This window comes from Gymnoscopelus braueri, assembly GCF_963280865.1.
Source record: "Gymnoscopelus braueri genome assembly, chromosome: 6".
Classification (NCBI taxonomy): Eukaryota; Metazoa; Chordata; class Actinopteri; order Myctophiformes; family Myctophidae; genus Gymnoscopelus; species Gymnoscopelus braueri.
Window position 1 is genome coordinate 15,632,110 of NC_137607.1, and position 14,085 is coordinate 15,646,194.

Below are 14,085 nucleotides of genomic sequence, written 5' to 3' on the forward strand. Positions count from 1 at the left end.
CGCACCTTTTAAGCTGTGGCGGCTCAGGGGTGGAGTTATGAATTTTTTCTACTGTACCATTCATCCTAAGATATCATAACGTCATAGAAAAGGTAAGAAAACTTTAGTCCAAAATTCTCCTTTAAGGAGGAATATTCCATACTAGCGCTTTACTCCCCACCAGTGGCACAGTAGAAGAAGACACCATGACCAGCTTGGAGGAGGAGGATGGAGGTGTGACCGGAGTCCAGTACAAGGATAAGGAAACTTGAGTCATTAAAGTGAGTGGAGGAAACTACAGCATGACAAAGCTCTCATTACGTCGCTCTTACAGCCAAAAAATGCAGGTGTAAATCTATCCTATCCTAAAATTGGCTAATGGGAGGGTGGGCGGGTGGACCCACTCAGCAATGGCCACCCAAATAAATACAAGTGGACGCAGTCCCCGGCTACCAGAAATGATGCAGTCGAGAGACTCCTCTATTGAGGGATTCACAGTGGTCATCATGGCCTGAGTGCAATGGCTAAGCCTCCCTCTGGGTGAGTGCCCTTGGTGATCAACATTCAAATTAACGGATTGGATACTAGACCATTAGGCGACTTTTTCCACCCCATTCGGATGCCATCAATGGGCACCAGCTCCACAAACGGTCAAAGACGGATTGACACCATGCTGCTCTCATGAACTGCAATATATTAGACAATACAGTATGTGACGGGGAAAAAAATCAGCAACATCCCAATTCTGCAGCACTGGTACACAGGAGTGAGATGATGTTTAGTCAATATATTTTTTTCTCTTTTAACTGCAACTAAGTCTGAAAAAGTTGTAGTTTTCACTTTAACCCTCACCCCTGGCTGGGTTAAACTTTACAGCACAATTTATTTCGATATGTTGAAAATTGGGACATTGACCACTAAGACTTTTGTAGTTGTGGACCGACAGCTGAGCTTTAGACCAAACAAAACGCAAAAAACACAGGTTGGACATGATAAGCACTCAAAGTCAAGTTTATTCATAAAAACCCAGACATTGAGGTGGGGGCATTGACTCATGTGACATCTTCAAGGATACATTGCATGGCACATATTGATAAAACATCACAGCTTTTGTACTACTGCTTCCTTGGTATGAATTCATTATACCACAGAACGTATGGATTGAAGTTTAGGACAAATCCAATGTCAATGTCTGCAAAACAAAATGGCCCAGATTGTGGGTGTTCAAAGAAAAACACATTTTGAAGAGAACATAGAGCACTGCACGGCATGGTAGACATAAGGCAGAATGTTCTGATTGGATAAAGTTTAGACCGAACTTAAAATCTAAGACAGAACGGCTCAGAACTAGACAAATTCTACAACGGTGTATACATTAAGGCCTTAAATCTAGTACGAGGAATAAGACATTTAGAGTAAAAATGACTCATGGATTATGTCCCTCCAACCGACAGAAAAACAGGCATTCAATCACCGATTCTGTTTCACTGTTCCAGCTGACAGTATGCTGGATTCATGACATAAAAGGTCTTGGACAGCCTCTTCTCCTTAACATCATATTGCTGTTTCTCTATCAACTTCCATTTCAGTTATGACCAAGTCTGTTAATGTATCAGCTCCCTTCTGTGTTTATCCTTTACTTTGACACAAAACAGTAATCAGATTCCTACACATTGGTAGTTAAAGTTAATTGGGATTATTTCTTTGGCCTGCCTCCTTTTTCCTTCTGAAACTGGGCGATCTGATCGAAGATGGACATCAAGTTGGCAGGAACGTCCTTTTTGGGCCCCGCCGGCGCTGGCGGCGCCGTGGTCACAGACTGCCGTCCATTACGGGTCCCAGCAGCAGCAGCGGGGGTCACTTTGGCGGGGTCCGCTCTCTCCGACCTGCCGCCAGCTCTGTTCTCGTCCCCCGGTTGACCTTGGTTCTCATACCTACCGACGTCCGAGGAAATCCTCCTGGATGAGGTGGAGCGATCGCTCCTCGCTCTGCCGTCGGAGGAGCGTTTGTCAGCTGAACCGGAGCTCCTGTCCACGTCTGCATTCTGGGAGGCCGAGGGCTTAATACTGCGAGAGAACTCCGACCCGGCCGACGAGGAGGAATGCTTCCTTTTTCTCTTCTCGTCTAAGCTGATCCTCCGGGCGCCGCCGCCGCCGTCGTCGTCTCTCCCCTCTCCGCCGTTCGCCTCCTTCCCCCTCTCCTTGCTCGTCTCCCCGCTCTTCCTCCTGTTCCCCTCCCCGCTCCTCACCTGCCATTCTGGGCTTCTACTCTGGCTGTTTCTCCCCCGCCTCCTGCTCTGTGCCTCTCCTCCGTCATCCCTTTTCCTCCTCCTCTTCCTCCTCCCCTCCCTGCGCGAGGAGGAGCCGTCCGAGGCTTCCTCCTCCTCCGAGGCCGCTGACAGAGAGTACAGCTGGCTGATCCTTCTGTCGTCTACCTCCTCCTCATCTCCCCACCCCGGACCTCCCTTCTGGTTGAGAAAGGTGGCGGAGGTGTTGGGAGGCGCAGGGTATTCCTCCTCCTCCTCCTCCTCCCCTCCCTGTCTCCCTTGCTTCTCCCCGTTGGCGCTGCGCCCGTCATCCTTGGAGGAGGAGAGCCTGCGGTGCCGTTTGCTCCCCCTATCGCTCCTCCTCTTCTTTTTCCTCTTTTTCTTCCTCCGGAGGGAGGAGGAAGAGTTGGAGGAGGCAGAAGCAGAGGAGTGGCTTGAAGAGGAAGAGGAGGAAGAGGTTGATCTTTTCCGTTTTCGTTTCATCCTAAAAGACAGAGAGGACACGTTGTCTTTCTGATCCTTATCACAGAGGTCATACTGTTTAAAATAGTTCAACTAAAATGCTGTTTATACTGTCTATCTAAATATATATATCCAGAAGCAGCTGTTGCATGCATGTACCGTATGAGTATAAGGCCACGTTTAGACCACAACGGTCTCTAGAGAAAACGGAAAAGTGCCGTTAGGTTCTAACTTTTTATTCTGCGTTTAGACGGAGGCCAACAGTGATTGAAAACGCTGCAGTGTGCATGCCAGATAGACCAGTCACGCATGCGTAAAACAACTTCCTATCACAGCCGTTTGTTTGGTTGCCATGTCCGCTTATTAGAAGCGACTTTGGGCTTGTTTTTAAAGTGTAGTTGCTTATTTGGGCTTGTTTCCTAATGTTGATTAAACCAGTGGTTCTTAACCCATTTAGACCTGGAACGCATCCGTGTAATTTTTAATTTCTTTGGCTATTAAAAAATAGCAGATATACAAGCTCATAGCGCGGCACCAAGTGCCGCACTACGAGCTTGTATATCTGCTATTTTTTGCCAGACCCCCTACATGAGGCTTTGTCTGTCCCTCTCAACGTCAACGTTTTTCCTCCCGGTCCCTCTTTTCGATTGGCCAAGCTTAGCGTGACGTAGTGTTCTGATCTTCAGATTCGTACTAGGAATTTATTCTGGGTCTGGCAGAACCAGGATTTTTTATCAAAAAACTGATTTAGAAAACATTTCTAGAATCGGCCTCAGGTCTTAACTCATTCAGTGCCACATGAAGTCTAAGACGTCACGAGGCCTGACGCCCTGAGCGCCAAGACGTCATGAAAAGAAGTCATAAAAAAACATGTTCAGAACCCAAGATATGATGATTTGAAGATTTGCTGCTCCATTCACTTCTTGTTTAACTTTTTACTGAAAAAGGCTGCATCTCGGCTCCTAAGCACTTTTTTTTTACAATTAATTTTGGTTGTGGCACTCAGAACCAAAATTCCATAAATAAGCATGGCACTGGAAGAGTTAATGGGTTAAACATCTTCATGTCAAATTAATATGTATTTGTCCACAGAACCCCCCCTGGAAGGAGGTCTCACTTTATTGCGATAAACCCCGATAAGGCCGTTGCCGTCTTAACGGAAGGCACATCTGATATTTTATTTTGCCGTTTTCTCTAGAGACCGGTGTCGTCTAAACGGGGCCTAAATCTTGGTACTCAAATAAATCTATGGACATCATTTTGTAAATGCAGCATACATACAGCGTATTGTACCAAGTACAGTATAGAGGGCGTCAGTATATCCTGGGCGTCTCTAACAGTTGGTTCCATACCTGGATAAATGATCCATTTGCCAACTCACCTTTTGTCTTCTTTTAAGATCTTACGCAATTTCTCAGCACTGGTGTTGCTCTTAGTTTTCTCCTGCTCCTTAGCCAGTGCCTCTTCTCGCAGCCGGATGGATTTCTTTAAAGGCAGCCCAGGCAAGGTGATGCAAGGTGGGATAAAAGCAGCCCCAATGCCCACATTGCAATGTATTCACACACAAATATATATATATATATATATATATATATATACACACACAAACACATTGAGATGTCGGACATGCAAAAAGTAATAAAGCAGTTGAAAGGTAAGGTTGAAAGGAGAGAAAGAGAGAGGGGTTTATCATGTAGAAGGTGGCATGAGCCAGAGAGCAAAGTGGTTGGCATAGAGACAGATAGAGGATGGGGTGGAGAGAGAGAGAGAGGAGTAGAGAAGCAGAAACATTTCCCAGACGGGTTTTTCACAGTTACCATGTTTGGACCGGGGACACAGTGGTACAAACCAGAATCCGGGCAGGAGAGTAGCGGTTGTCGTTGTTGTTGTCATCGTTGTTATGGATTGATTTGTTTGTTTTTTGGTTTCCCACCAACAGTCAGGGGACGAGGTTGTGGCAGTTGGAGGGGTCAAAGGGCAGAGTCCCGGAGTCACACACGGAGACGCACACATACACCAAAACACTTCATCAGTATTACAAACCATAACATATGGGTGTTTTGTGTGTGCGCGCGCATGCATGTTACACAAGTGTTTCAAGCTCTGTGACCACATGTATGTCCATCAACACAGGTCTGCATGTGTGTCTGTGTATGCCACAGGTAGCTCACCTGTATGGCGTCTGTAATCTTTCGTAGAGCCGCCTGTGCTTCTGGGTAGGAGTCATCTAGAGACAGAGCTCTCCTGTACAGCCCCTCTGCTGTCACCAGCTTCTCCTGCTCCTCAAGCCTAGAACACACAAGAACCAGAGTTATAACTTTGTAGCTGAAGTTGAAGCCAGCTCAACTTTTTTGTAGCTTTGTAGCTGTTGTAGCAGCTACAAACGTCAGATGTATCTTTGTTATCTGCCAGTGTGAACGCAGCATCATTTCAGCGGCAGAACACACACAGAAGGTTGATTATTTATGACTCACTGTTTTCCCCTCTCTACCAGCGTCTGACAGAGGTACTTCTTGGCATTGCGGTGATCAGGACAACTCTCCAGGCCCAGCTCAAAATCTGATATAGCCTTCATTATGCTGCCTTTATTGGCATACCTTGGAATGGAAACAGAGGGGGAAATATAGCAGAGAATGAGTATGAGTTTGATTGAAAATAAATAAAAACATGCACATGGAGAAGAGGAGTACACAGGGGTTTGTGAATAAAGCAGCACAAATTACAATTAGTTGTTCAGTAACGAAGACACTGTGTACAGGCTGTTTGTCCACTAGTGTGCTGATGATCTACATCTCCTTTGGCGGAATGGAAATAGCAATTATTTCATAAATACTTACAAGTATAAAAGGTGCTTCACAATAGCTTTTTTTCGCTGACCATGATTGCTGTTGCTCAGCAAAGCCCTGCTAGTACACACCCTTAAAGTTACACACATTCACATCGAGTTCAACCACAGTCTAATGCTGGCCACTGAGAAGCTCTACTGGAGCAGTTACAAGACCAAGTGCCTTGCTCAAGGGCAATTCAACGGTGGGTAATGAGGGAGGAATGAATATATGATTCATTTCCCCACACAGATTCTTCCTGCTAGTCTTAGGGGACTGACCACAATGATGCTCCTCTAACCTTTAGGCCACTGCTGCCTGTCGTGTGCCGTAAATAGCAGTTGAGTTCTACAAGCTCATAGCACATCCTTGTGAACTTATAGATCGTCTATTTAAAAAAAAAAAAAGATCTTTATTGTCTCATCTTGTCATATCTTCTCGTCTCCCTCAGAAAAAACAACACAGGGTCTACTAATGGCATGGCTTCATGTGGATCTCTGTGTTCATGAGACATCAGTCACCTATGACATCAGTAATGTCGATATTTGGGCATGGTTTCAGCTGAATTCGATCACCACTGACATAGAGCGATGTCCCTTCGGTTATGCAATACCTGTTGTACCCAAGTTCTTAGTGCAGTACAGTCTGTGGCAGTGAGCACAATAAATATGCCGCTGATTGGTCCAGTAGCAGTTTGCAAGATTAGCCAGGGACACTCTCACACAAACACATACACACAGACCCATTTCTAGACGGATCATCTCCTACAGAGTCACGCTGTAAAAATGTCAAGACCAATGAAAGCAGAAACAGACTCACAGTGCTCCACGTGCCACCAAAGCCTCTACATTATTAGTGTCGATCTCCAGGGCTTTGTTGTACTCGTTCATGGCCTCCACGTGACGACCATGCTTAAAGTGGTCCACCCCAGAACGTACACTAACAGAGAGAGGGAGGGAGAAAGAGGGAGGAGGAGGTAGAGAAAGGGAAAGAGAGTAAGAGAGACAGGCAGACAGATGGACAGGGAAAAAAACATTCAAGTTTTTGACACCTAAAATAATTCTGCTAATTACAGCAAGTCAGGAACTGAGAGTGGATGATTTGTCTGAGCCAAGCTTAAGTGCTGCATTTTTGTCAACCTTTGGTTTGGGGGAATTGGCTAGATCAGCGGGATCTTGGAGAAAACAAACTCGGACCACTATTCAAGCCATCTGCTATGGCGCTATAGTCTTGGGTGGAAATAACCAATTACAAGTACTCTTGTTACTGTAATCGAGTTGCCTTTTTGAGTAGCTAAAATCTGTAATTTTTTTCACTTGAGTAGATTTTTGATTACACATTGTACTCAAAATACCTTTGGAAGGCCAAGAACTAGGCTACAGACTCGAGCTTATAATTATACTGTTATGGCACAACCAAGAGGATTCCATTTGTTTGCTTTGAACCTCTTTTCCCTGGCAAGATACCCTTAGAGAAAGCGTGCTTATGAATACAATATGGTTATCCTTTTCAAGACCACCACTGAACTCACTATTGAAATGTTTGGTAATCTTACTTCTAATTGAGAAAATGTAAGTCAAGTAACACAGTACTTCTACTTGAGTAGCATATTGCAGTACTCTTGTTATCCTGAAAGTTGGTCAAAGTTTTATTCTTATTTATTAGCACTTTGAGATTTGGTTCAAATATAAAGTGTGTTACAAATAAAATATATTAAAGTTGTAAAGGTAAGAATTACCACTTCAGAGCCCAGGATGCAGATTGTTTCTTCCTGATCACCGATGCAAAGTCCTCCTCCCGGAAATGTTTACTGAGAGTGTGGGAGTACATCATAACGGTGTTTTAAGTAGTGCCAGGCAATATAGTGTATTTTCACATGGAAACATGACATGCATTTACCAACAAACACTCTCTGGTGAATTGATGCAACTATCACATGCTGTGCTATTAACCACTTAAACCCTATATATCATTGGTTCTCAAAGTGGAGTCCAGGGATCCCCAGGGGTCCTTGGGGGGTACCAGGGGGTCCCCAGCAAAATTAGTTAATATAGCGTCACAATCATTTGAACCACTTTAAACATATTTTATACTTTGGCTATTCAAAAATAGCAGAGAGCAAATAATAGAAGTAATAATAGCAGTTCATATCTATGAGCTTGTAGATCTGCTATTTTTGAAAAATCCCTGGCACAAACTATTTTTTTTATTCCATAAATTCCCAGCCATTCACTAAAACAGTCAGGAAACATGTTGTGTACCTCTGCAGCCCTCTCATTAGCGATGGCGGCTGGGTGTGGCTGATGCCCACCTTCCTCAGCAGGTACTGGACAACGGAGGGGTTGTAGTAGCCATGGCAGCTCGTCAGGACACGCTCGTACGTCTCACTGGTGTCGTTAGCCACGCGCATGCCACGACTGCAGAAAGGAAAGGAGGTAAAATGTTGGTACTTGCACAGTGTTTTGGTATTCTTCCTGAAAGCGACTTTAATTTCAGGTTGTATAATTTATTTTGTGAAGTTCCTTTGACTTAAATTGAACAAGCTCTTACATTAATGTTATTTAGGAGAGATTTTATGTTTGACTGTAAAGACCATCGCAGACAAGAGTTCAATGCCATTATTATGAATAAAAAAAATAAAAGTACAAAAACTGGGTTTAACTGAATAAACTGACGTAACCATTATATTACAGCCACTCGTCATCGGACAGCAATTTCAGAGTAGTGAGCAAGAGATCATACGATACAATGAAATTAAATGAAATGTGTTTGGCTCTCTCTCTCTCTCTCTCCCTTCACATGAACAAAACACTAATCAAATCACTGAAAGCAGCCAACTTGTAATGGGTAGATGCATGTAGCTGCACATGAACAATATGTGTGTATGTGTATTACCTGTAGTGAACAGGCAGTTCCTCTTTGGAGATGACTCCCAGTTTGACGTGGCCCAGGGTTGGGGAGAGAGAGGATGGGTGGAGGGACACCGTGATCTTCTCCTGGTAGCGGTCGATGTCCTTCACTCCAGCTGACAGAGAGCATACAGAGACAGAGCTTTCGTGAATTAATAGATATAATATTTAAACTTGGTGCCTTCTAAAGCCCGTACACTTCAGACAGCTGGTTACTTTGGGCATACTAGCCTACAAACAAACTAACCTCTGATGAGGTCTCCTATCTGGTAGTAGGACAGAGGGTCGTCATGGCTTCCCGTCGACGGAACCTCACTGATATGACACAGCGCCTGGGGGGGGGGGGGGGGGAGATGAGGACAGGAAAATACGTTTCAACGGCTCCGTCTCAAAATCAAATGTATGTTCATTTATTCAGCCTTGATGATTAGCCTACTTCTCTAATGCAGTGGTTCTCAACCTGTGGGGGTCCCGAGATGATTTTGGGGAGGTCCCCAGATTATGACATCAAAAGTAATCAACAAACTATACTATGACCTTGATCAAATTGTCAACTAATATAAGAAAATATAAAAAAGATCTGCAAGCTCACAACGCCTCGCAACGCTATTTTCACAATATCTATCTATTGAGGCTATCTAAAATCGAATGCCTCAACTCCTACATTCCAAGTGCTTATCAGGGTGGGGGGTCCCAAGTTCAAATATTAATATTTTGGGGGGGTTCTCGGCCTTAAAAAAGGTTGAGAACCACTCTAATGTACATAAATCAGCGAATAGGTGAAATCGCCGACCCAAGTAAATTCAACCCACCGACACCTCCAGGTCTTCTATGTCTCTCTCCAGTCCTCCAGCAGAGCACAGCAGCGTGAGAAAGAAGCCGTATTCTCTGATGTTATTGATTCTGCCGACGATGGCGTCGCCTCTATCCAAGTCCCTGTACAGCATGCCTCTCCTCTCCTCAAAGGACACCTCCATGAACAGCTCCAGTGGAGGCATACTGGCATAGGGCTCTAGGGAGGGCAAAACATTTAATTAGTTTAAGTCTCTGAACATATTTATAGTCGTCCAACGTTAACCCATTAAGACCGGGAACGCATCTGTGTCATTTTTAGATTTCTTTGGCTATTCAAAAATAGCAGATCTACGAGCTTGTAGATCTGCATTTTTTTTTTATCGTTTTTTTTTTGCAAATCTTTGAATATATATATTTTTTAAGCGAACATTTGTAAGTCAAATCATTGCTTCTGGGGGGTCCCTGGAACAAAATATTTTGAGATGGGGGTCCGTGGCCAAATACATAATATCATTTTGAGAACCACTGATATAACAACATTTTATTTAAAAAAAACTGTAGAATCGGCCTCAGGTCTTAATTAGTCTGGGAGACTTCGCCTCAGAGCCTGGACAGCAGGAGCGTGGCCACCACGTTCTGATTCAAATCAACAGCCAATGAAGAAAAGGGGGCGGGATCCACATGCAGTGGGTGTTGCATGTAAATAGGAGCGACGGGAAGCAATTTCTCCTTGAGAAATTGAGCCGCCATTGTTGTGTACAGCTGTTTGCCTCTCGTCGGACTGTTTAGACGAGTTGCACAGCTCTCAGACCGGTAAGAGGCGTGTCCGCTCAGATTCTGAGCATAAGTTACGTCCCGTCCACAAATACCAGGGCTCTGGCCCAGAAGTTTCCTCGCCCCTCCCGTTTGTATGCGAGAGCTGGCGAAAGCTTCTGGGAACTAGGTCTTAATGGGTTAATAGATTCTCAAAGCAGTCACAACACTACAGACACCACGCGCACGCACACACACACACACCTGCAGCCTCCTCATCCGGCTCCACCTCTTGCGGCGTGGCAGTTTTCCATGTGGGACAGAACAGGAGGTCAGCCTTCCTGGCAATGAACTGCTCCACTAGATAACTGCCCTCCCTTACGTCGCCCCTGCAACACAAAACACACAGGTAGGTATACACACTACAGTCACCTGGGAGTCATTAAGCCAATGCCCTGCAATTCAATAATGGATGCATGCTGAGAAACGGCACACTGGGCGGGTTGGAGCTCATGCTTGGTACTAGAACATGAAGTATTTATGCAACAGATTTGACATATCTTTGCTGTCGGACAGGTGTATGTCCAAAACCGTTCCTTTGTTATCATTTTTAAAAACATTAGAAAATATTGAAAATAGCCGATCTACGATCGGCTATTTTCACTGGCCTTGGCGACACTCTTATAGAGTAAGGCATTCGCCTGTAAAAAAAACAAACAATTCATAATAAGTTTAAATGTGGACTGGAGATACAAGGTTTCTGCCTGACAGCAACAATATGCAAATTCTCTATGGAGCCGTAGAGAGAGAATATATTACCATGGTTTGTTTATTGAATATTAATGTGAACTGTACAGGCTTACCTCTCATACGTGGTCTTGGATAGGTCAGAGACTATAGCTTGAAAGTCTGGGTTTTCAATCTGTTCACATTTCAGAGTGTTGAACAGTGTCTGTCCGTGGTAGACCAGACACTGCTTCAACAAGTCTTTGTCCATTCTCTCTACGATTTCATTGACTTGTCCTGCAAGAGAGATTGAAGTTGAGTCGAGACCTTTTGCTCAACCTAGCCAACATGCAGCCGCAAGCAACTCTTAGAGCCTATTTCTAGAGTTGCAATACCAACCCTTGACAGCCCATACATCCAAACAGAAAAGTCCTATCTGATTGTATTAAACGACGTTAAACTCACCAACATTGCAGCTGTACGGAAAGCTTGAGTTATCCTCTTTGTATCTGCAAGTTTTTGTTTCATAAAAATCTACCATAGACATGTTATGAGCTACTCTTTGTCAATTAATTCCGTGCAGGTGATTATTTCTACTGTGTTGGAGTTTGGAAGCACTCGTTTTCAAAACTCAATGTCCTGCTGCCTCCTGAACAGTGTTAATTTTTGACAGCAAATTATGATTTAGTCTTTTGAAAAACACACCATTTAGTTTTAGTCCTAGTTTAGTCAATAGTCATCTGAAATTGTTTAGTCATAGTCTTAATCTTAGTCAACAAAATTAACACTGCTTAAAAACCTGCTTAGAAACGGGTGGTTCGCAGGACAAAAGTGGAGTGATTTTCAAAGAGCGCTTCCAAACTCCAACACTTAACTCTTACCCTGCCAGAGTTTTTTCAGAACAGTCTGTAGCCTCTGCCAGGGTTTTGACCGATTTTGGTACCTTTTCGCATAGCCACAAAATATTTTTCTCAAGTATGATTGATCCCCAGAAAATTTCTAATCACAGATGAGATTCAGGTGTGGTTTCACAAATGTCAACGAGGTCAATTTGACCTTGTTGTCATGTGTTGTCTGATGTTTGAAAATAGCTCAAAACCAGTGGTTTCAAACCAAAAAACATTGTGAATTGTTTGTCCGTTTCAATTTTAACATTGAGGTGGATGGAGCAGCAAATCTTTGGAAATTGTTATCTCCTTATTCGTTTGGAATATCGAAAAGGTGTCAATACTAAATAATTAGAGAATCTTTTTAGAATTTCTTTTTTTTTGAAAAAAGTTTTTTTTTTTTTTTTTTTTTTCAGGACGTTTTTAAACGTCTTTGGCAGGCAACAGCTAATTTCTCAAAGACGTTTATAAACGTCTTTGGCAGTTATAGAGTTAAAGGGATATTTCACTTTCAAAAAAACTTTTGGTAATTTTATCGTCTACTCAGGCTTTTGTGAGCCCCCCAGACCGTTTTTAAGTTGCTTGATTCAGTATTTAGATATTTGATATTCATTTTATCAGACACGCCCCCTTCCTATACAAACCCATTATAACTTCAAACTCCATTTTTAACATGTTAGATTCATTGAAAACACCCGTCCTTGGTTCTGGTGACTCACCCTGCCCTCCTAATACGCGAGGGGGCCGTGTTTTTTCGCTAACTTTTTTCATTTATTTTTAATATTTCTTTTGGAAAATGAAAAAAAAAAAATACAATTGAAAAATGTAATAAAATAAATGAAAAAAGTAATCGAAAAAACACGGCCACCTCACGTATTAGGAGGGCAGGGTGAGTCAGCAGAAACAAGGACGGGTGTTTTTGATGAGTCTAACAGGTTAAAAATTGAGTTTGAAGTTATAATGGGTTTGTATAGGAAGGGGGCGTGTCTGATAAAATGATTATCAAATATCTAAATACTAAATCAAGCAACTTAAAAATGGTCTGGGGGGCTCACAAAAGCCTGAGTAGATGATAAAATGACCCAAAGTTTTTTTGAAAGTGAAATATCCCTTTAACTCCAAATATAATCTCCTGCACGGAATGAATTGACAGAAAGTAGCTCAAAAATGTCTATGGTGGATTTTTATGAAAAAGACACTTTGCAGATAGAAAGAGGATAATTTAAGCTTTCCGTACAGCTGCAATGTTGGGTAGTTTAACGTTGTTTAATACAGTGGTTCTCAAACTTTTTCATGTCAAGGACCCCCAAATTGACATGTATTAGCCTGTGGACCCCCATTTGAAAAGATATGCCAGGGACCCCCATAAGAAGACTTTTATGGCTCTAGCAGTGATTCTCAACCATTTTAAATTCAAAGACCCCCAGTTTGACATGCATCAAACTGATTCTGATTCTGATTCTGATCAGGCTACGGAACCCCAATTAATAGCATTTCTATCTCTGGGACCCCAATGCATATTGTAAAATCAATGTTGATGTAACTCTGAGACTGTACAAGCAACTCAGAGTTACAGACCCATAAGAGTCCATTTGGTTCTTAACTATCCATCATTTAGCTGGGGACCCCCTGGAACTCCCTCAAGGACCCCTGGGGGTCCCCGGACCCCACTTTGAGAACCAATGGTTTAATACAATCAGATCAGATCACATGTTTCTGTCTGAATGAATGGGCTGTCAAGGGTTGGTATTGCAACTCTTGATTTCCAGATATTAAAAATAGGATCTAATTACTTGTTGTTGGCTAGCTAACATGCAGGGCTTAGGTTGACTGAAATGCTATTTAAGTTATTAAAACGTTGAAACGGTATTAAAATACAGCTCCATCAAGTAGAAAACGTTCCATTTAGTGGAAACTAAACCCCACATGCAGTTCAACAGATTCTACAGCACTGTCCACGTAGGTTAGCTAAACTGTTAGCATGTTAGCAATATAAACCCGAGTCCCGACTCTCAGAGCTCCAAAAATGTGTAGCTCTTGGTGCCACACGGTCACATCTGGTCAAACTAACTAACTCACAGTCATTTCACAACGTCAAATATTCTATTTTCTCCATTTGAAAGAAGAAAATAAACACATTATTTACATTGAGACAATAATAACACAGAAACTAGCCGAACCTCCTCCGTGCGCAGGCGCATGATACATTAACAGCTTCGTGTGTGCTGCGTTTTGTATTGTACCGTGGGGAAACAGTGGTCAAGTGTTGCCAGATGTTGCGAGAGAAACAAGCAACCTGGTCTATGAAAACTAGCCCAAAAGAAGCGACTATTATAGGCCACATGAACACTTTGAACCTATATAGATGATACATCAAATATTTGAAAATGTCCGGTATCCAAGCTCACAACGCGTCGCATCTTTCAAAGAAAAATCTGGGGAAATAGATGTTTTTAAACATTTTAAATTCACACATCTTGTAT

The 14,085-nt window shown here is 43.0% G+C and overlaps 1 protein-coding gene across 1 annotated transcript; it reads right to left on the minus strand.

Annotated features, from left to right (window-relative positions):
• Window positions 1-974: 974 nt before the first annotated feature.
• On the minus strand, window positions 975-13,804 carry ttc14 (tetratricopeptide repeat domain 14). The gene is made up of 13 exons (XM_080431214.1): window positions 13,783-13,804; window positions 10,853-11,012; window positions 10,254-10,378; window positions 9,254-9,453; window positions 8,689-8,773; window positions 8,428-8,557; window positions 7,794-7,949; window positions 7,271-7,342; window positions 6,352-6,471; window positions 5,182-5,304; window positions 4,879-4,996; window positions 4,089-4,192; window positions 975-2,729 (listed from the first exon to the last, which is right to left on the minus strand). Exons 2-13 carry the CDS (start codon window positions 10,984-10,986, stop codon window positions 1,676-1,678), a joined length of 2,421 nt encoding a protein of 806 aa, XP_080287340.1. The 5' UTR covers window positions 10,987-11,012; window positions 13,783-13,804; the 3' UTR covers window positions 975-1,675.
• Between the last annotated feature and the right edge of the window lie 281 nt (window positions 13,805-14,085).

Bases quoted from the DNA above. Each gene is read 5' to 3' on its own strand.
- ttc14 (XM_080431214.1), bottom strand. From the start codon at position 10,986: ATGGACAAAGACTTGTTGAAGCAGTGTCTGGTCTACCACGGACAGACA. The intron at 10,379-10,852 runs GTAAGCCTGTAC...TTTGTGTTGCAG, and splicing joins TCCAAGACCACGTATGAGAG to GGGCGACGTAAGGGAGGGCA. The intron at 6,472-7,270 runs GTAATTCTTACC...TCTCTCTGTTAG, and splicing joins GCATCCTGGGCTCTGAAGTG to TGTACGTTCTGGGGTGGACC.